A 24,053-nucleotide genomic window follows, 5' to 3' on the forward strand; every position below is an offset into this window, starting at 1 on the left:
GTATCTACATACTTGCTAAACCAAACCCAGAACATATAGAAATTAAATTGCAAATTCATATCCACCAGTTTTGCTTCCTTTTTCTCTAATAAATACAAGGAAGGCAAAATAAGAAAATGTCATGCTCAAAAAAAAGAAGTCAAATTTTATTTTTGATGTTCCTCATCCAGGACATTCCTCTCGTTACACAATCAAGCTACAAATATTTCACACCCGTAACAACCATTTCAGACTCTCAAACTCACAGAGCTGTAAAAACTGTCTAGAATATGTTTTTTCAGACAGTTCTATCAATGTGGCTTTTTGTGTTTAATCAAGATCAAACAGTAACTTCTTACACATTTAACAAGTGTGAGATCCATAATGCCTTTGGGAACGAAACAAAAGTTCTATGCTACAATCAGAAATTGTTAGAAGTTCCAACCTATCTACCAACTAAACTTGTGTTTTTGGATTTATCTCAGAACAGTATCCCAAGTCTGGAGAAGAATGACTTCAAGAACTTCAGCCGTTTGCAAGCTCTCAACATTTCCCAAAATAAAATAAGTAAAATTGAAGATGGTGCTTTCATTCATACAAGCCACTTGGAATTTTTGAATCTTAGTGCAAATCATCTGCAGCTTCTCTCCAGTTCTATGTTTGATGGACTCATGAAACTTACCACCTTACTACTTGCCAGCAATAAAATATACAGGATCAACCCTTCTGCCTTTGCCAACTTGGAGAATTTAAAGGTAATTGATTTGTCTTCAAACAAACTGTATACCCTAAGTGCTATGCATGCTGTCTTTAATATGGGATCTTTAAGAGAGTTGCACATCAAAGACAATGGCTTGCAGAACTTCTCAACCAAAGAAATTATTAGTGCAACTTCATTGCTTGAGCTAGATGTATCCCATAATCCAATTTCCCTCATTAATATTACAACTCCAGTTCTACAAAGACTTTTTTCACTTGATTTATCTTTTGCCATTGCCAATGACTCTATTTTATGGGAAATAGAAGATTCTTGCTTTCTGGAAGGCTTAAAAGCATTATATTTAGGAGGGATAGCAATGAAGCCATCTGAAATCTCAAAAGTGATCCAAATGCTGAATTGTTCTCAGTTAGAGATTATCCACCTAAACCAGTTAAATATAAACGAATCAGATAATCTTATAGAAAAGGTATGCCAATGGCACCAGCAAGTGCAAAGTCTTAACTTTCAAGGCAATAAGTTCACAAGCATTAAGGTGGGGGCTTTTGAAAATTGCACACATTTAAAGCTTTTGAATATGTCATTTAATATGTTGACAAGGCTACCAATGGCATCTTTTCAGTCACTGAATTTGCTGCATTTCATTTCTTGGACAAACAACATATCCACTCTTGTTCCAATTATTACCCCTAATGTATCATTATTAGAAAGCCTAGATCTTAGCTTTAATGAAATCAAAAAAATTACTTCTGATGACTTCAGATATTTAAATAATTTAAAAGCCTTCTACATCAATGGAAACCAGATTGATTTTGTCTCTTCACATAATTTTGATAATCTAAACAATTTGCAAGAACTAAATCTAGGGCAAAATTATTTAACAACAATCACACAACCTTTCTCAGGAAGCCTAAATAAACTGGAAGTGTTGGTGCTCAGGCACAATAATTTGGAAACTATAGAGAAGGGAATTTTTAAGAATCTTTCTTCTCTTCGGTTTCTTAATCTGGCAGACAATAGGATTGACACAATAGTACCAGGAGCCTTTGAAGGTCTGAGCAACCTACAGATTCTTATTCTTGGGCATAACAGTATAGGTACAAAACCTTTTCGGGGAGACTTTTTTCAAGGGGCAAGCTCTTTAACAGACCTTGATCTTTTTAATAATTATATCAGCTATGAATCCTCAAAAATGCTTGCCAATCCACCCTTTAAACTTTTGAGATCTTTAAAGAAACTAACAATAAACAGCCAGGGTGGCCTGGGACTTAAATATTTCCCAGTGAATTTTTTAGACGGTTTGGAATCCATTGTGCAGCTCCACGCAGGAAATTTAGCCATCTCTTCTTTAGAGCCAGAGACATTCACCTTTACGCCTACTCTTCAAGAGCTTGATTTGAGCAACAATAACTTTATTTCACTAAGCAATACTTTATTCCACCCCATATCAAAGCTGAAAGAACTGCACCTGAATAGAAATAAGTTGAATTCTCTCAATTTTTTTCTCAATGCCAACCTTTCAAGACTGACTCTCTTCAGAGCAACTGGAAATGTTATAGACGTTATCACAGAAGAGCAATTAAGCACTTTACCTTCCCTTCTTTTCCTAGATCTCAGGGAAAACAATTTCATCTGTACATGTAGCAACCAAATGTTTATTCAATGGTCATTGCAGAATCCTAAAACTCAGGTGCTCCATTTCTATAAGTACACTTGCGCTTTCCCTCCAGTATATAAGGGAAATCTGCTATGGACTTTTAACACATCTTCTTGCTTTATTGATTATGAATTTATCCTGTTTATTGCAAACGCAACAGCAGTTTTTTTACTTATGCTTGCCTGTTTCTTGTATCAATGGAAATTGCACATGGTCTATATGTTTCATCTGTTGCTTGCTTATTATATTGACAAGAAACAAAAAAGGAAGGGGCAAGGTACAGGATACGATTATGATGCATTCCTTTCCTACAACACCCATGATGAGAAATGGGTAGAGGATGACCTACTTCCAGTGCTAGAAAGCCAATATGGCTGGAAAGTTTGTTTGCATCACCGGGACTTCGAGCCAGGACGGTCCATCCTTGAAAACATTGTAGATAATATCTACGCAAGCAGGAAGACAATTTGTATAATAAGTCATCACTATCTGGAGAGCGAGTGGTGCTCCAAGGAGATACAAGTAGCAAGCTTTCGCATCTTTGATGACCATAAGGATGTCCTGGTTCTTATCTTACTGGAAGACATTCCTACAGAATACCTTTCCCCCTATCACAGAATGAGGAAATTGCTAAAGACAAAAACTTACCTCAAATGGCCAGAGGATGAGCAGGAAATTCCATTGTTTTGGCACAAGCTCAATATGGCTATGAAAACAGGAGATGGAAAACAGGATGAAAATCCTGTTTTGGCTGGATTTGTTCCCGATGAAATTCCATAAAGACTCCATTCCTCACAAAGAATAGCTACAGAATGCTTAATCAACATATGTCTTTACAAAGTATCATTATTGAGACTTCCGGTTCCGGCGGCTGACGGCGACGGGCAGAGACTGCTCGCCCCGCGCATCCCCGGTGGGCTCCCCACCCCTTGGGGGGCACAGGACGCCCTGGAGAGGCATTCTGCCGGAGGAGCGGCATGGCGGGAGGACCCCTGCATCGGCGGCGGCCGTTGGGGGGCTCTCGCTTCGCTCCAGGCACCGAGGAGCGCAAAGGGGAGGCGCGCTGAAGCGTCTTCGCTGTGAGGCTGTCCGGAAGAAAAAAAGATAGTTGAAGGATGCAGCGGTGGTGCGGTGAGGCGTAGACTCCCTTCATACCTATTACCAATCCTAAAACTTGTCAGTTGTGTTAATTGGAACCTTTGTTTAATTTGGAGAAGTGCGGCTGGAGGGGAGGGGGATTTCCCCCCCCCCTTGGACAAGCGGCTAGAAACAAAAGTGCTCATAGCCCCAGGGAAGGAGGAGGGGGAGAGCCAAACCAAAGAGGTCACACTCCAACTAAATGGATCTTCAGACCTAAACCCTTAGGCTTTAAGAAAATGTGATCTTTGGGAACTTTGAATTCTGAAAACTTTATTTGTTGCCTCAGTACTCGAAGTTGGCAGGGCAAGATGGCACACTTCCGTTGTCTTCATGAAAGCTGAACTTGACTCCACCTTTTAGCTTCAGGCTTCCGGTCTTTGTCTCCGTGTTATTTGGATACTTCTCTTGTGGATTGTTTACTTTTGAACTTTCTGGAGTGAAAAACGTCTGTTCCCTGCCAGGGTGATTAGAGAGTTCCCTTGTGCCTGGTCTCTCTACCCCCCTGAACTCCCTTGGCTGCTCTACCACTCTGACTGATTCTTCTCTATACTGACTGGACTCCTTATTACTAACAATGACATCTAAAAGACCACCTCCTGGAAAGTCCGGCTTTGCTGCCTCTGCCCCGACATCTGCTACCTCAAGTCCGAGCACACAATCAACATTGACAGCTTTTAAACAAGTTAAAACTACAGACTTGGAGTTTCATCGAATGTTTCAGCAAATTCTACAGGGACAAGAGCAAATTAAGAAACAGCTGAAGGAGATGAAAGAAGAAATTAGAAGGAACCAGGAAAAAATTGATAAGAACTCACAGAGACTGGATCTCTTGGAGCAGGGGGCGGCTGAGATGAGGGGGGGGGGGTGGAGGGCGTGCAAAAGGGAAACAAAGAGCTTGATACCCAACAAATGAAAATAGAGTTTGAGAGAATGTCCTTTTATCTTAGATTTCAGAATGTGATGGAGACAGATGATGAAAACATTAGGGACATCATGACAACTATCTTGGCTGAGTATACCCAGAAAGAAAAACAACAGATGGGGTGGGAAATAGACCTGGTCTATAGAGTGAACTCCACATATGCTAGAACACACAATGTCCCTAGGGAGGAGCACATTAAATTTCTTAGGAAAAACACAAGAGATGAAATCCTGAATACACAAAGGGGACAAGCCCTGATATACAAAGATAAAGAGATAACCATACTGAAACAGGTCCCCAAGAAAGTGAGGGAGAAAAGAAAACATTATTCGCAATTGGCGAATAAATTATACCAGAAGGGGGTGTGGTTTCGTTGGTTGCTGCCTGAAGGTATGTTAATATTCTGGGAGGAGACAAGGGTCAGAATTAACACACCCATAGAGACGCAGGCCTTTATGGAAAAAAATAAATTACTCCTAGAAAAACCAGAAGACATCCCAGTAGATACACAAGACACGGGAGGGGCCGGAGCACTGCCAACAGGGGGAGATGGGGCGACATCAAGAAAGCTCAGATCACACAAATAAGTAAGAAAATCCACATGATACAAATTGATTGAAATTATCTTTGAATTTACCACACTGACTATATGTTATTATGTTATATTTGAATGCTATGCAAATGTACACCATGAGTATGGAGGGGGCGTATACCTACCGCAGTTTGCGGCTGCCACAATTTGTAACTTTCCCCATACCTTTTCCTTTTGCAAAACACCAAAAAACCAATAAAACTTTGTTTAAAAAAAAAAAAGTATCATTATAGGTAGTCCTCTACTACTGACCACAATTCAGCCTAAAATTTCTGTTGCTAAGCGGAACATTTGTTAAGTGAATCATCTTTTATGACCCTTCTTGTCACAGTTATTAAGTGCGTCACTGCAGTTGTTAAGTTAGTCACACGGTTGTTAAGGGAATCTGGCTTTCCCATTGATTTTGCTTGTCAGGAGGTCGCTAAAAAGGATCTTGTGACTCTGAGCCACTGCAACCGTCATAAATATTAATCAATTGCCAAACGTCCGAATTTTGATCACATGACTGTGGGGATGCTGCATAGGTCATAAATGTGAAAAGTGAAAAACAGTCATAAACCACTTTTTTCAGTGGTGTTGTAACTTCGTATGGCCCTTAAATGAACTGTTATAAGTCGAGAATTACCTGTACAAATATTCCTATCGGTTATTTGTCTTTGTTTCTTATGCAGGTTTTTTTTCCCTTTCATTGAGAAATAGTAGAAAAACAGAATTTTAAAAAACACTTGTTTTCTTCATGTTTTCATGTTGAGCTTTCTATGCTGATCTGTTGCTTTACTATGTATATCTGTGAATAGGAAATGTTATATCTAAAAACTAAGCTTACAACCTATTTCTAGCATTTTTATCTAGAAGTGACGGCAACTATATTCATTGAATGTTAAATAGACTTGGACTTCTCCAGTTTTCAGCAAACTTACTGGGCATACTTTTTTATTAAAGTCAGTGGTGTTTACTTCTATATTAAATGATTTTACTGAACATCTACAAGAAAGAGAGTAAAGAAACGATGCCTCTATTTCACTGACTGTATGATTATGTGGGGCAATCAGATTTTTATCTTGATGAAAATATAATTCTACAGCTAAAGACAATTCAATCCTATATTGATCAGAACTGGGTGGGATTGCACTGCAGCCAGAGAGAGGCACAACAGCAAATAACAGAGCTAAAATGGGAATAACGATGATTGACTAGATACAATATTGAGAATTCGAGTATAAAATTATCATTCTTTCCATCCAGAAATATATTAAGGATAATAGACAACATAGCTTTAAGCTTGTAAACAGTGCAACTTGCTTTTTTAAAAAAATGTATATTGAAAAGCCAATAGAAACCATTAATGTTGATTTGGAGAAATTATTTAGGCGTTTTGAATTTAATGATAATTATTGAGACCCATTTCTAATTTCAATTTATTAAATCAATAGAAAATATTTTGAGATGATTTATTATCTGCAATGCATATCTGCCATCTTTATTTAGGATTACATTCTTTGGAGAGCAAAGCTATCTGTAATGATTAGAAAGCTGTTAAATTTTGGTAAAATAATTTTAAAGCATACCTTTTAAAACAAAACATGATTAAAATTATGTTTGTGACGTAAACCTCTCCAGTATCTTATTTATTCATATGTTTTACATTTCTATAAACTTCATAATATGTGTTGTTTTGAAATGATAGAAAAGTGGTCAAGTGGAATCTTGTGTAAATCTTACGTAAATCATTTTGAGTATGCTTTTTGGATGATTCTAAGAGCAATGTGAATCTTATTCTAATGCTGTATATACAGTAAAAGTGTTGTGTTATTTCCATTTGCATGTTTGATTTTGTTTTTGTTAGATATTAACATATATCGCAGCAAGTCTCCACTCAGGTCCGCCGCTAGGGCGGGAACCAGGTATCAGTCTGATTGGTCAAGAGGCATACCCGATCCCTATAAAAGGGGAACCCTCAGACCACAGAGCAAGCTGGATCACTATTACTATTAATAAAGAGCTGTTAAGTCACTACGTGTCCGGAGTCTGTTCTCTCGTTGCCCAAATCTAACATTGGCGACGAGGGTGGGATCGAGAGACAGATAGGACGAAGCTACCTCCAGAATCCCAGGATTCGATCCAGCCCAGGAATTCGGCAGAAATTCCGGCAGCCATCTCACGACATCGCAGCACGGGAAATTCAACGCAGAGAAGATGGCGATGCACACTCCTCCTGCTCCATTCGACCCAATGAGCGACCATTGGGAGTCCTACATGATCCGGTTCGAGTGTTTTCTCGAAGCGAACGAATACACAGGAATAACAGACTCCAGTAAGAAAAACATTTTCCTCAGCTACTGTGGGCGAGAGGTTTTCAAGACGACCAGAGACCTCTCCGAACCAACACCAATTCAAGCGGTATCATGGACGGCACTACAACAGACTTTGCAAACACACTACGCGCCCAAACTTTCCCGCCATGTTTGCCGACAAGAGTTCAACACGAGGAACCAGAAGCCAGGAGAATCAATCAACCAATATGTTGCAGCACTACGGAAAGCAGCGACTCACTGCGAGTTCAGGGATCTGGACGAACAAATCCTGGCAAGACTCGTTTGTGGGTTAAAGGACATTTCTCTACAAAAACGGCTGTTGGCAAATCCCAATTTAACCCTACAAATAGCGCTAAATGAAGCAAGGGCGTCCGAGTCAGCAGATAGTTCTTCCGAGACTATACAACGTGGGTTCAGCGCGATCCAATCGGGATCCAGACACGCCAGAGTTCACTATGAGGACACCGAACCAGAGTTTGAGGATCCCGAAGTAGAGGACAGTCACCTGATGAGGAGCAGTCACGTGAGACCTGGGGGTAAACCCGGATTCCGCTTGCCACCCTGCACAAGCTGCGGAGGGAACCACCCCCGGTCTACCTGTCGGTTTAGGAACGTTGTTTATTCGCACTGCGACAAACCTGGGCACATCGCAAGGGTGTGCCGGAGCGAAGTCCCTGCCTCACAACGGCAGCCTCCCATGTACCGCCAACAGAAGCCCAACCCAGGGGCTTGGCGAAAGCAAAAAGGGCGCCCAGAGAGAACCCCAAGAGAGTTTACCCAGAGAGAATATCCACAAAGAGCTGAAGGGGGATATTCCCAGAGAGATTACACACAAAGAGCTGAGCGAGCGTATTACCAGAACGCTGAGCGAGAGTATTTCCTGGATACCGATGCTGAGATAGAGTTGACCCAGAGAGAGCAATTGCGAACCTATCTCACCACGATAGGTCAGGTCCGCACCAAGCGGCCTAAAAAGCTGAAAGTCACCGTCCTCCTGGAGGACTCTCCTTGCGAGCTGGAAGTTGATACAGGATCGTCCCTAACGATCATTTCATGGTCCGCCATGAAAAAGTCTATCCCTAGCCTCAAAAAGAGCCAACTACGCACACCAGAAATCCTGCTACGAGACTACCAGGGGAACAGGGTCCCCATCGTGGGCCAAGGCACGTTCCGAATACAGTTCAAGGACATCGTAGCCCAGCTGCCAGTAACCGTCGCCAGCGTGCCATTACAAAACCTTCTAGGATTGGATTGGTTTGGAACCCTGGGGTTGGAAGTCACCGGAATCAACGCCGTGGAGAACAGCAGCGCTGAACAGATTTTTAAGGAGTTCGAGGATGTGTTCAGCCCCGGTCTTGGTAAGTATGTGGGTAAACCTATTTCATTCAATCTAGACCCAAACGTGGCGCCAATCCGACTTAAACCAAGAAGAGTGCCTTTTGCGCTCCGCCCCAAAATAGACAAAGAAATCGACAAACTAGTAGAGCAAGGGATCCTTGAACTGGTGGATCACGCGCGCTGGGAAACCCCCATCGTGACCCCAGTTAAACCAGACGGGTCAGTCCGCATCTGCGTGGACTATAAATGCACAATTAATGTCGCGCTACAACAAAGCGCATATCCTGTGCCAGTAGTCCAACACTTATTGCACTCGTTGGGGCCAGGAAAGATATTTGCAAAATTAGACATGGCACAAGCGTATCAGCAGCTGCCTGCGGATAGCGCCACGGCAGAGGCCCAAACTATAGTGACGCACAGAGGCGCATTAAAATGTAACCGGTTACAATTCGGTGTGAGTATTGCCCCCGGTCTGTTCCAGAGCGTCATGGAACGGTTATTGCAAGGGATACCAGGAGTCGTCCCATATTTTGACGACATTTTGGTGTCCGCTGCAAACGAGGAGCAACTATTAAAAAGAGTCAGAAGTGTTTTGGCCAGAATCAGAGAGAAGGGTCTCCGCCTCAAAAAAGAGAAATGCCAAATTAACGTGCCTAGCGTAGAATTCCTGGGATATAGGATCGATGGTCTGGGCATACACCCTACATCGAAGAAAATTAAGGTGATCCAGGACCCCCCCACACACCACGAAATCAGACTGAGTTGCAGGCCTTCCTCGGACTACTTAACTTCTACAGCGTTTTTCTGAGACAGAAAGCGACTGTTGCTGAACCACTACATCGACTCCTTGCCAAGAACGCAACATGGAGATGGGGATGTTCCGAAGCAGCCGCTTTTGCCGCAGTAAAGCGCCTGCTCACCACCAACTCGCTACTAGTGCAATACAGCCAGACGTTACCACTGGTATTGACCTGCGATGCATCACCATTCGGCGTTGGCGCAGTTCTCAGCCACCGCATGCCAAACGGGAACGAAGCACCCATCGCCTTCTATTCAAGGACTCTTTCATCAGCCGAGAGGAACTACAGCCAGATGGACAGAGAAGCGTTAGCGCTGTAGCTGGAGTCAAACGCTTTCACGAATACCTCTACGGCCGCAATTTCGAACTCATTACGGATCATAAACCGCTGTTGGGACTTTTGGCGGGAAACCGCCCCACACCAGTTTCACTCTCTCCACGCATGACCAGGTGGACTGTTTTCCTGGCAGCGTATTCCTACAAATTGATACATCGACCGGGTTCCACTCTAGGGCATGCAGACGCACTCAGCCGTTGCCCACTTCCAGAACTTTTGCCAGACCCCACTCCCGAGGTACCGGTTTTATTAATTGACTGTTTGGACTCAGGACCTGTTTCTTCCTGCGATGTTGCCAGATTCTCTTCTAGGGACAATGTAATAAAACAAGTTCAAACTTGGGTTTGGAGGGGGTGGCCCAAGGGAAACATGGGGCCGGAATTTAAACTGTTTTGGGCGAAACGTGATGAGCTATCAGTGTTACAGGGTTGTTTGTTGTGGGGGGATCGAGTTGTTATTCCATATGCTTTGAGAAGAAATGTTTTAGAAGCGTTACATGTTGGGCATCCGGGAATCGTTAGAATGCAGACGTTAGCAAGGAGTTACGTTTGGTGGCCAAATATGGACAAAGAGATAGAGGAATGGGTGGCCACTTGTAATCCGTGCCAAGAGTCTAGACCAGCACCCCCTGAAGCAACCGCCATGGAATGGGAGAAGCCGAAAGCACCCTGGTCGCGAATACACATTGATTTCGCAGGGCCAGTCCAGGGACAAACATTCCTTATAGTTGTGGATGCATACTCCAAATGGCTAGAAGTAGTCCTAATGACTTCAATCACGGCAGAGGCAGTCATTAAGGTACTACGGCGACTTTTCGCCACTCATGGCCTGCCCGACCTCCTGGTTTCCGATAACGGGCCTCAATTCACGGCCATGCAATTTGAAACATATTTAGCAAGTCAGGGAATTCGGCATGCCCTCGTCGCGCCATTCCATCCGGCATCGAACGGAAAGGCGGAGAGAATGGTGCGATCTGCAAAAGAGGCCCTCGCTAGGATGGGTCCAGGTGATTGGCAAACACGCATTGATCATTACCTCTTAATTCAGCACATTACCCCCAGCGCAACGACGGGTAGGAGCCCCGCTGAATTGCTCATGGGCCGCCGTCTACGGTCTCACCTGGACCGTCTTCACCCAAATTACTCTGCCACATCGCCCCCAGACTCTACAAGCAAAATTCGGAGTTTTAGCATAGGGGATTCGGTATACGCCCACAACTATGCAGGGGGAACATTGTGGATGCCGGCAACGGTAATTGGTATCACAGGTCCACGATCATATTTGCTGGAGCTAGAAGATGGAAGGAACTGGAAAAGGCACATAGATCAACTCCGGGGTCGCCTTGGACACTCAGAACTTCGATCCGGAAATGAGGACTATTTGCCAGCGCAAAGTCAGCAACCCGAGAGCCCAAACATAGAAGAACACAACACATTGGAACCCAGGGTAGAACCAGCGGTCGATGGCGAATCGGAACAGCTTCCAAACGAGGAAAGCCTTCAGACCCCCAACTGCGAAACAGGGAGAGCAGAACACGCCGATCCCGAAACCACTCCAGTTCAACCCGAACTACGACGATCCACTCGTGTAAGACAAAAACCAACATACTTAAAAGACTTTGTTACTAACAGGAACGCTCCATCTAAGAAGAGAGGGGTGTTAGATATTAACATATATCGCAACAAGTCTCCACTCAGGTCCGCCGCTAGGGCGGGAACCAGGTATCAGTCTGATTGGTCGAGAGGCGTACCCGATCCCTATAAAAGGGGAACCCTCAGACCACAGAGCAAGCTGGATCACTATTACTATTAATAAAGAGCTGTTAAGTCACTATGTGTCCGGAGTCTGTTCTCTCGTTGCCCAAATCTAACAGTTTTCTTGCTTTTCTCTAGCCATACATTTGTTTAATACAATTATTCCTATAGTTCAGAACTATAATTTGGATATTCATTCTGAAACTCTTAAGAACAATTTAGCTCTCCTCCTGACTAATTTTCTTGTAACATGTACACACCTAGACTTAGTTGCATCTTAGTTGCATCTAAGGAAAGCAGTTGGAAGTAATATTTTATAAAAGTTTCTTACTTAGAATAATTAAGTATTTTGTGGCTCCTACTGCAAGAAACAGACAAAAGAGAAGGGTAACATATAACCAATTATTGATTTCTATGCCTGGTATTACTCACAAGGAAGCTGGAGAACAGATGAAAACCATTCTCCTATTAAATTGAGTACTGTATTAGTGTATAATTAGATGCTACTCAGTATTTTGCTTGAAAATATGCCCACCGCTCCAGATAATAAGGCTAAATTAAGGTAGAGTGGTAAGTAGCACCAGAGGAAGATTCAGGCTGGCATTACATGGGATGATGGTGGGCACGTTTGCCAGTTTGATCTGTAACCAATTCTAAAATTTATACTTCTATTACATTACATCTTTAATTCCTCAGAAATGACTATACTTCAAAGCTTCACCGTATGATTTCTACTGTTATTAATACTGTTCATATTCAGATATTAGATTTTAACATTTGTAGTTTTTAAAACAATATAGTTTATTCAGTTACTTTAAAAAATCAATGAAAGATTGAGCATTTTAGCCTAATTTCATGTTTGTAAATTTCTTATTTGTACTCTTATTTTCCCCTTTTCCTCTCTTGTTCCTTTTTTCCCCTTTTCCTTAAAAATTGAATAAAAACATTATGAAAAAGCAATAACTGTTGAGATGAATATGATCCGGAAGTCAAAGCCGCAATATATGTAAAGGTTGGAATTTTTTAGCTTCTTTAGAAATGTTACCTTATTTTGAATTAAAACACGTTTCCAATTCTGAAATAATATTGTCTTAAGAAATAAGCAAAGCCATGCAATTTTTTTCTTTGAGGTTTTAGCAGCTTTGTAGCAAGGATAGAAAGGTCTATCATTGGACATTTTAAAGAAGGGACTGGACCATTTGTCTGCAATGGTATAAGGTCTCCTGCTTGAGCAGGAGGTTGGACTAGAAGACCTGCAAGGTCCCTTCCAACTCTGTCATTCTGTAATTATCTGTTTTGTTTTGTTTTTCTTTTTATTTGTGATAGCAACTATCAACATTAAGATTTAAACAATAATGCAGGTATCCATTAGGTGGCAGTATTATTATATAACATTGTAAATTTAAAACTAGAATGTGGGCCTTTGCTCTTCCACACCATATATGGTCTACCTGCAACCCAAGAGATGGAGACCAGTTTTTCTTGATTCTGCAAGCAGGTATTAGTCAAGTTAAAACAGCTCCCAAATAGCCCAAATCTCATAAAGAGCATTCATAAAGAGAGATAGGAAGTGCTTTGTTTGCTTTTTCTAAAAGTTATTGAAGACCTGTACATAATGATCCAAGGAATAAACAAACTAACACAAAATATCTTTTGACTTAATCATGACTCTCTCTTTTTTTTTAATTAGAAACATCAACTATTCCTGAAACCTTTTTCAGATAGCTCTTCACAGATATAATTGAGTCTTGTGTCAGCAGTATTTTGCAACTTAAGAGAAATTTAGTAGAGGTGTGAAGCAAAAAGAGGCTCAAACATTCAGGGAAAAAAGAACCCAAAAGCAGGCAATTTTCTGAATGCTGCAAGAAAACAGCTTTGGAAAAATAACAGAAATCTTTCCAAAAAGAATATAAGCAACATGGTGTGAACACATCAGGTTCACAAAGCACTGCTAAATTAGAGCAGCTTACAGTCCAATAGGAGTGCATTAAAAAAAACATCTCCAGGAGGGGGAAATGCTGCATACGTATTGCAAGGGAAATTTAAAACAGTCAGGAGTTGATCAAGAAGAGGAGGGGGATTTAATTACACTGGCCTGGATGGGCCCAAATGTATAATGCTATTTTAATACTAAGTGCTAAGAAAACCAAGAGGGGAAAATATAACTCACAGAGTTCAAAAATAGTAGTGAATTAGAGGTGCTAATGTGGGTGAGTTTTAAGAGCAACTTCAGGTAGACCTCGACTTACAACAATTCATTTAGTGACTAATAAAAGTTACAATGTTACTGAAAAAAGTGACTTATGACCGTTTTTCACACTTACAACCATTGCAGCATCCACACCGTCACGTGATCATTTTTTGCGCCCCCCCCCCTCTGACAAACAAAGTCAATGGGGAAGCCAGATTCATTTAACAACAGTGTTACTAACTTAACAACTGCAGTGATTCACTTAACTGTGGCAGGAAAAGGTGAGGCAAAATTCACTTAACAAATGTCTTGCTTAGCAATAGAAATTTTGAGTTCAATTGTGATCGTAACTCGAGGACTATCTGTAAAGAATGAATTATCTGTACAATCCTGTGGGAAGAAACACCCATCTGGTTCAGTTCCAAGCTGGGGAGAAAGACACTGGAAAAATGGAGGCTGCTTGGAAAGATGGTTTAATGATGGAGCAGAAGCACCTGGGTTCTGGGGAGCTGATCACATGGAGTTGAGTGTGTGTGTGTGTGTGTGTTATACCTTCTCTTGGGCTTTGTATTTGAGCTTCCTGTTCCTGTGCAAAAACATGTATTCTATTGGCTGTTGTCAGACTTCCGTGCTATGTAGGGGTCACAGCTGACTCTATAGTTGGACTGAGCTCCCAGGGTTGGTTGAAGTTTGCAGGGGGTGGTGCAACTGAAAGGGTCATGCTTCCAGATAAATGTGCAGACAATGCCAACCTGAGATTCCTTGATTAAGCAGTTGACTTAATCAAGTCGCCATATTTGACAACGAACAAAAACAAAAGTAGCCCCTTCCACAAACAGATGTGCTTCATTACATACACATTTATCTCTCTGAATGATGCCCTGCATACTGATATTGAGTATCGTTATCCGGGGGGGGGGGGACGACGACACCAATTTATTAAAAGGATTGTGCTTAGATTACTGTTATAAGCCATGATTCAGGGTCTAGCACTGATCTGGAATCTGACAATGTGTGTGCATGTCAGCAACCTTGAAACAGGACAATTACTGGCAAAAAAAGATATGGCAAATTAATATGTCTCCTTGATCATTTCATTTTCGGGTTTTATAGTACTTAGTGCTTAATTTAAATGATTTTTTTTTTAACGGTCACTTTTAATTTGCAAGTGTATTCAAAAAAAGGTTTTTAAGTTGTTCCTACTTCACATAGATGGTTTAGAAATATTATTGATTTTGGCAAACATAAATTGGTTAGCAACTCTCAATAGGACATCTTTATTTATCGGATCATAGGCACAATAGTGAGCATTGATCAATATACCTGGAAGAATTCTTCTCTATTTTGCATTTGCTGCTGAAACAGTTTGCTCACATTCCCATCTTTTCCATTGCCAAAAAACAAAGGTCTCACTCGAAATAAAGAACTTCCGAGTAAATCTGATCCTATTGGTTTGATAAATTCTTCCTGGATTTCCTGCCATGTCTTAGCCAATGGTTTAATTGTATAGGAAAGGTTTCCCCAAACTTAGATTTTATTTCTCGTGTGCTGCTGTCTGGAACAACACTCAGAAAAAATAAGGACAAGGGCAGGAAATCTTTCCTGAATAATGCTGAATCCATATAAACACCATTGTTTCTGATTTACTATTATTTTAGAGAGATAGTATTTTGAAAACCTTTTCATAAGCTATTCTCTGGGAAGTATAAGATGGGATAAAGATGTCAATCTAGAGATCTGCATATATACCCATCTTTCCAAGAAGCTTTTAGAGATTTCAAAGTTTTAGTAAATATCCAGTATAGACTTATATCTGGATGTCTGTGGGAAGATCTCAGGGTAGGTCATCAAATCTTGGTTTAGTGGGATAAAATATGGACTTGGCACCACAGATCATATACTGTACATCATTTTTAGGAGGGTTTTTGTTTTTTTGAAAGTCCTGCAATATTAGCATGTGTATTTTTTTTTTTACTCAAAACATCAAAGGAAAAAAATAGAAAATTTCAGATAATGAACTTCTTCCTAGTGTTATTCCTGCGCTATGGCAGGATCCAGTTGTCGACAAGCCATCTCCACCTGGGTCGCTCTAAGACCTCTTCGGGGTGACACCCATGTATTTCATGTCCTCTTCATCCACATTTTTGGGGGGTCTGCCATGGGGTCACTGGCCATCAGGGTCCAGATCAGTGATGTGCAGTCAGGGGAGGCAGGGAAGGCACAGCCTCACCACTGTCATCATGAAAAGAAAAAAAAAATGTAAAAGGAAAAAGGCGAGAGCTGAGGTCAGGCTGAGTTACTTGCTGCCTCACCGTGGATGACTCTGCTTAACTGTTTAAAAAAGCCTCCAAATAGCACCCTCTACTATGAGGCAGAAAAACTGCATGCCTCATCTAGTCTGACTTCAAGCGTTTTATGATCACTCGAGCAGAGTTAAGCAAGGGTTAAATGCCTAAAAATTCCTAACATAGGTGAGGCACGCAGTTCTCCTGCCTCATAGTAGACGGCGCTCGTTTGTGCAGGGCTTCTTCAGAGGACCCAAGGCAAGAGCAGAGTTGAAATCCTCTCTGAAACAGCTGGGAAAGGTACGTGTGGGTCGGAGGGAGGGGGAGGAATTCAAACTTCATCCTCCTGGTGCGGGGCTTTGGGCAAAGGCTGGAGGGAAGGGTTAGGGTTTGATTGCAGGCAGAACCACATTGCCTTTTCAAACCTGTAATGAGAGAAGCTGGGCTGGATCCTTCTGGGACTGGGGGAAAGTGTGTGTAATCCAATCCAACTTCTGTGTGTGTGTGCGTGCGCTTTAGAGAGGAGGGAGGGAAGGAGAGAGGGAGGAAGGAGGGGAAGGGAGAAGAAAAAGAAAAAGAAAGAAGGAAATTTCTTTTGCAAAGGAGAAAAACAAATGCTGTCACTTTAAATCGGAACTGAGCATGCCTGGCTGTGGAATTCTGGGAATTGAAGTCCACAAATCTAAAAAAAATTGAAACCCACTACTGGGTCAGTGCCCCACCAGCCATAAACCTCACCGCACGTCATTGGTCCAGATGCATGGCTGTCTTTGCCACCAAGTCTTCATATAATGACCTTCAGATCAAAAACTTCAGATAATGATCACTACAACAACAACAAAATACTTCACAAGAAAAGATTAAATAGATTCCTTGTTTTACTATTCCACAGATCAAATTTACAATGCCTAGTACCTTACCTTTTGTCTTCTAAATGTCAGGAGATTTTAATTTTACTTAAAACTGAGTAAGGCACTTTTGATACAAGTAAAAAACTAGATTGAAGCCAGCCACTTTTAAAAACATGCAGTTGATGCAAATTGTTTTTGTATGTATATTGTTCAATTATGGACTGATTTGTTAACCAGATGCTTCCTGTTTCTTGTGTTATGAGAGACAGAGAAAAGCAGAAGGACAAGAAAATAAAACCAAGAGCTCACTTTTTAGTCTAGAAACACAATAAATATGAGAAAAAAATACAGACTACAATGAATTGTATACAATTTTCTTTACTTACAATACAAAAAAGCTGAGGGCACAAATAGATAAATCGTGAGTTAGTAAAGTAAAACAAAATATGCAGTATATTTTGCTGATGCATTTGTTACTATAAAATATGTGAACTCAAAAACCGCTTCACTCAGCCCCATCCATATACTCGCATTATTACATTGATTTCATGTTATTTACTTGTCTAAAGAAGGTTGTTAAAAACAACTGCAGATGTTTAATTTATCTAGGTTGTTGGTATAAATGTCAGCATGGACACAAAGAAATAAAGATGTCACATATTTCAAAGTTTATGAGTAGGAAAGAACAATGTGTATATTTCCCACCTCTATTTCTGATAAGGAAGTCTGTTTGACTCTGCAGATTTACATTTCTATAATTCAAATCAATGTGTTTAAATGTGGCTATTTTTCAGTATCCATTTGGAGGAAAAAAGCTATGAGAATGTTTTCAGGATTAGATTTCTAAATTTACCCAACTGGAGAAGTTGCATCGCCCTTTTCTCTGAGATAAAACAATTGCCACTTTGGGATAGTAGGATAAATTCCTATATAAGATGTTTGTCCCTTTGAGACAAGGGTGTTAAACTCGTGGCCCGCAGGGCCGAATGAGTCGCGCGCTGGCCACTCCCCACCCTGGTTTAGCGAAGGGGGAAAAAGTTGTGATACGTCACATGACAACATGTCACCATGAGTTTGACATTCCTGCTTTGAGAGATCCTTAGGATGTTATCCCACTAAGTATTAGTTAATATTTTTTTCTGTCTGTTGGTAAACTCTGGTTTATAGGAATTCCATCTGTATCTGACAGGCCAGAAGCTTAGTCTAAAATCTGCCAATGCAGCGTGCTTCTTGCTGTATTTTGGTGGCCAGAATATATATATGGATTCTGTTAGTGTACTGTCACCTTACTCAACAAACACTATTGCTTAGCTAGCCATAATCCCTTACAACTCTAGAGCTGTAATGTCTCACAATTCTAGAGCTTTTGTCCTGGAAGATTTCATTTTCCATACCACAGTTACTGAATCAGGAGTGGTTCGGAAGTTCATCTGCTATGATGGTCATAGAGCTTTGGCAATCTGTATTTGGCTCCATGCGTGCAACACGACATCTGCTGAATTTGGTATTCTGGCTGATGATGGTATTTTGAGATAGCAAAGCTCTATGTTATCATTGCCAGATTGCTTTCTGGGCAGTTTTAGACTGCAATTGCAAGTAACTACTGCAGAAATGATGAGTTAGTTAACCTAGGTATCTGATGGATCTGGACATCTTTTTTAATGCATTTGGAAAGCTTCAGCAGTTGATATTGCTGAAGCTCTGGTTAATCTGTAGAATATTGAAATGGATTGATTGCTTGACACTATAGGATAGAATAAAATAACAGAGTTGGAAGTGACCTTGGAGGTCTTCTAGTCCAACCCTCCGCTTAGGCAGGAACCCCTACACTACTTCAGACAAATGGTTATCCAACATCTTCTTAAAAACTTCCAGTGTTGGAGCATTCATGACTTCTGGAAGCAAGTTGTCATTTCTAAGTACCCTCTTCCTTTCAGTAGAGCTCAATCATTCGCTTCTTGGTTTACCAAGCAAACAAGTGCAATGAAATGCATGAGTAGGTTGGAATGCAAATGGAAGAACTTTCGCAATGAATTGGTTTGAACATGGAATACGTTCCTTCTTCAGGCTGGCTTGAGAACACATTTTGTGGTAGTGAGTATACCCAGGAGACTTACATTTCTTCTTCCTCTGCACCTATACACAATAGGCCAGTGATGCTATGCCACATTAGTCTGTTTTCTGTCAAGAGATTGTGAGAAGGAACTGATGGTAACTGTGAGAATTTTCTTAGTGCACAAAGTTGATCTGATTCACCTTAATTTGGACTCCTGTACTGAGGCAACCTTTAGGGAAGTAAAGTCCTTGTCAGGTTCAAGTGGTTTCCTTTCAACTTGTAGAGCTTGAGGTAGACAGAATGTAGACAGGTGGAGAAATAAGAGCCATTACTTATTTATTTGATCCTTGCCTTATTGGATGATTAAATCAGCCCAGTTGAGACTAGCCCATAGTTAAGGAAGCACAGGGTGTATTCCTATAAACCACTAGACATAAAAAAAATTACAATATCCTTTTATTTTAAAAGCCATTTTGACCCAGAAAACCTAATTATAGTTCAATCTCACATATTCTATTTTGAGGCGAGGTGATTGAGAATGCAGTGGCCTCAAAGCTATAGACTGTAATTGGATTAAACTGATTTTTCTGGAGACACGATTCATCTGGGATATGGTACTGAGGCTGATTTGGTCTGCCATATTCTGGAAATTGGAAGAGGGAATGCAATCCCACCAGTTCTCATGGACCACTCAGTACCTTTCAATACCATCAATCATGGTATTCTTGGAGGCCCTGTTTTGATGTAGTTCTAATCCTTCCTATAAGGTCATATTCAAAAAGTCATGCTAGAGAATTACAATTTCTATGTCAGTGGCTTGTGCTTTCCCTAGGTCTCTATTTTATCTCTACAGTTTTTAACATATAAATGAAAATGTGTGGGAGAGGCCATTTGGAGTTTAAGAGTTAGGTACCATTAGTAAACTGGTGGCATTCAGTGCTACTGATCCTTACCCTCTAACTCCAAGGAAGCAATCAGTACAGTACAAAGCTGCCTAATCTCAATAATGGGCTGGATCAGAGAGCACAAATTAAATCAAGATAAAATGGAGGTGATCTTAATAAGGAAAAACCTGGACTCAGAGGCTGAGTTGAGAATTTAGCAGTTTAGTTTTTTGATACCTAACTTGCACTTGGAAATGCCACTGTGACAAGGAGCACATTTGTACAATCATAACTCAGCAATAGTTACCTATACTTCGTTACAAGTTACAACCCACCTGAACTATTGCTTATATGGGAACATAACTGAAAGTGCCCATAACTTGAAAATAATACAAACTGCAGCAGCTAGGCTGCTGGTGCAGGCTACAGGTATTGTATGGTTCCTTTCCTGAAATATTTCCACTGGCTATCAATTGACTATTCAATTGGCTACTGTTCAAAATGTTGTTATTGAGTTAAAAAATCCTAAACAAGTCCTTACAAGTGTCTACTTGTAAGACTGCTGTTCCCACTATGAACCCAACTATTCATATCAGCAGGAGCAGCCCTTCCAAGGATATATGAAAAGACCTCCTATGTGGTGTCCATACCACGGACGAATAGCTCCTACTCTTCTAAGTCTTTAGGTTGTCCACCCAATACATCTTTCTGTCAAGCTTTTAATTGTTAATTATTAGGATTTTAATTGCTTTATTCCCATTCTGTACTTTCTTAACAGTCAAGTTGCTCTGATTGTTAGTTTATTTATTTTATTAAATTTATATGCTGCCCACCTCAGGAAAATAACAATAACATTTTACATAAAAGCAATGCTGCATATTATTTTTTTTCTTAATATCCTACACAACTGTCATCCTTCTATGTTGTACCACATTTTCTCATCTCCATTCTTCCCATGCATCCTTGGAAGTCCAATCTCAAAAATTAAATTGGAATTAATTGATACAAGCAGCTCAAAGTTATGTTGTGGTACAAGAGTATATTGATAGCAACTCTTTATACAAAATATTTCTTCATCTCTACTTTGTTTATGAAATGAATCTCACCAGTGGTGGGATTCAAATTTTTTTACTACTGGTTCTATGGGTGTGGCATGACTTTTTGGGTGTGGCTTTGTGGGCATGGCAGGAGAAGAATACTGCAAAATCCCATTCCCTTCCCACTCCTGGGGGAAGATTACTGCAAAAAACTCATTCCCTCCCCACCTCACTAACCTACTTTCCAGCTTCATTCTCCTGTTCAGGGCAACATAAGAAGATCAGCTTGGAGGCAGTGGGGGTGGTGGGCCAGCCTATTTTCCGGTTTTCTGAACTACTCAAAATTTCCGTACTGGTTCTCCAAAACTGGTCAGAACCAGCTGAATACTACCTCTGAGTTTCACCCCCTAATCCTCAAAGTCACTATCATAGTCTTCACTATTAAGAAAATAAAATCAGCATCCTGTCCCAAGTTGTCACAGGCACTGCAGCAACAAAAACATATCTATTCGTTGCTAAAAGAAAGAAAAACAAATTAATTAGTCCATACAGACTCTTTCTTTATATTGCCTACCTCTACGCATAATACTCTGATCAACTTTTATGAAGAGTTGTCAAACCATATTTCATCTTGCAGTTTTGGTTAATGTGGCTTTAGTAGGATGTGGGGTAAGCAAAAGTAGGGAAACACCACAGAGTTGCAAAAACAAATGACTTTTCCAGCAGTTTCAATAATTGACTGAATTGTAGAAGAGGAAATGACGTTACAGTATGAAATCACAGCCAATCCTGGAGCAATGAAGACATTTGGGAAGTGACTTCAGCCTCAAGAATGAATCTTCTTGTAGAGAAAGAACGATAATTTCCCATTTTATTTTTTGAGGTGATAAACATCTTCTTTCTTGAGCTACCCTATCAGAGTTTTAAAAATCTGAGATTTTTCATTATTTCTTTGGTGACCTTAAAGGGATGAACAGACTTTTGCAGCTATACATACAGTAGCTCTATTTATTTTCTTTCAAAGTTTTCAAAATATGTTTACTATTCATTGGTTACCAAAATATTAGGAAGTAAATAAATTGAAAACGGAATAAGAATCACATCTAGAAAGTAAGATTTTGTTTTATTGAGAAGAAAAACAAAACAAAATGAAACAAAACACAAAATGTATCTCAGCCATTTTGTCATGTATGCATATTGACAACATGAGATAGGTTAAGAAAAAAATTAAATGTACATTGATATGTCCACCTCAAAAAGCTTTGCAAAGAAAATAAATGTAAAATAATAAAATACCTTCACTTTGAAGTAGTTTCACAGAAATACTAATGACTTAATAAATGTATTAGAATTAAGCTGTTCTTAATTTTGTTGTTGGTTAGCTTTATTCTGTAGAACCGCTTTGAAAATCTTTTGCTCAGTAGTAGTACTGCAATTTTGCTGAACATACTGAGGAGTATATTACTCCTATACAGCTGAATTCCAGAGGTCAGAAATCCCAGGTTCTAGAAAGGACAAATGGCAGCCAAACTGGATTGAGACAATATGGTAAGTTATAAAGCTTAGTTAAAGCATGTTATGTGACAAGAAACACATACATGTTGAGTTTCTTTAGAATCATAGGTTTAGTACCGTGTTTTCCCGAAAATAAGATAGGTTCTTATTTTCTTTGACCCCCGAAATAAGCACTTGGCCTTTTCGGGGAGGCCTTATTATTTTTGATGTGCAGGAGGCGGCAAGCATGGTCACATCTTGGCTGCTGCTGTGTTGCAATATTTTCAGGGAGGGCTTATTTTAGTGCATGTGCTCAAAAGCCGGATTGAGCTTATTATCTGGAGAGGTCTTATTTTCATGGAAACAGGGTAGGACAACCAATTTAAAGGCATAAATCCTCAGATCATTGAAACAAACATTTTCAACCTTTGTTTGAAAACCTCCAGGAATGGAGCACCTGCAAATCTAGGAAGCAGGAAATTCCTCCTCATTTTGAATCTCTCGATAATGCTTGCACCTATTACTTCTTGTCCTACCCATAAGCACTGCAGCCCTAAAGTACTGGAAGACCACTATCATGTCTCTCCTTAGCCTTCTCTTTCTTAAGCTAAATTTATTCAGGCATTTTAATTATTCTTCTTAGGATTTTGCGTCATGCTTGTTGCTCTTTGCATTTTTTCCTCCATAATTCTTTGCATTCTTTCCTCAGTAATTCTCAGTATAGCATGCCTTGCTTGCGGCATGCTCAGTGACGTGCAGTCAGGTGAGGCAAGTGAGGCACAGCCTCACCACTCTCATCATGAAAAAAAAAAGTAAAAGGAAAAAGCTGAGCTAGTTGCTGCCTCACCGTGGATGACTCTGCTTAACCTCACTGGTGCTCTCCCTCCCCAAGTGTAGTGACTTCCTCCCCAGGCCCCCATTCATTTCTCTCTCTCACACACACAGCTGGATAAAACTATATAAAAATCTAGCCCAGCTTCACTGATTACAAGTTTGAAAAGGCAACGTGGCTCCGCCTGCAATCAAACTACACTTGGGGAGGGAGAGCACAAGCGAGCACTGAGGAGACCACAGGAGGAGGCAGGAAGCCAGGCAAAGAGCCATGCTGTAGTACACACACTTCCCCCCAGCCTCTTTCTTTTGGAAGGCTCAGATTGGTTCCCCTCCGGCTTCTCTGCCTCTCCTCTCACCCCAGCCTGCCAGCAGGAGGTGGTGGGTGGGCTTTATTGTGTTCCAGGCATTTCCCACCCAGACAGCAGGCTGCATTTGCAATGGTGGAGGTGTTTGGGAAAGGCAGCAGGGGAATGGGGGGGGGGATGGCAGAGGAGCTGCTTTCAAGCCACTGGAAAAGATATCCAACCCAACTTTTGTGTGTGTGGGGGGGGTTGCTTGAGAGTGAGTGAGAGAGGGAAGGGGTAGGAGAGATAGTCCAATCCAACTTCTGTGTGTGTGTGTGTGTGTGTGTGTGTTTGAGAGAGGGGGAGGAAGGGAGAGAGGGAGGAAGGAGGGGAAGGAGAAGAAAAAGAAAAAGAAAGAAGGAGCAAAGGAGAAAAACAAATGCTGGCTGTGGAATTCTGGGAGTTGAAGTCCACAAGTAATAATAATAATAATAATAAATATTTATTTCTTAGCCGCACCCTCTCCCGAAGGACTCGGGGCGGCGTACAATGAAACATATGAAATAAATATGTGGACAAAACAAAC

General features: G+C 40.8%; 1 protein-coding gene across 1 annotated transcript; it reads left to right on the top strand.

Moving 5' to 3' along the window:
• Positions 1-252: 252 nt before the first annotated feature.
• On the top strand, positions 253-3,198 carry LOC309384705 (uncharacterized protein). Its single transcript, XM_081938447.1, has one exon. The coding sequence runs from the start codon at positions 270-272 to the stop codon at positions 3,132-3,134; it is 2,865 nt and encodes a 954-aa protein (XP_081794573.1). The 5' UTR covers positions 253-269; the 3' UTR covers positions 3,135-3,198.
• Positions 3,199-24,053: the final 20,855 nt, after the last annotated feature.

Source organism: Natrix helvetica, assembly GCF_964273705.1.
Source record: "Natrix helvetica genome assembly, chromosome: 1".
In the NCBI taxonomy this organism is placed as follows: Eukaryota; Metazoa; Chordata; class Lepidosauria; order Squamata; family Natricidae; genus Natrix; species Natrix helvetica.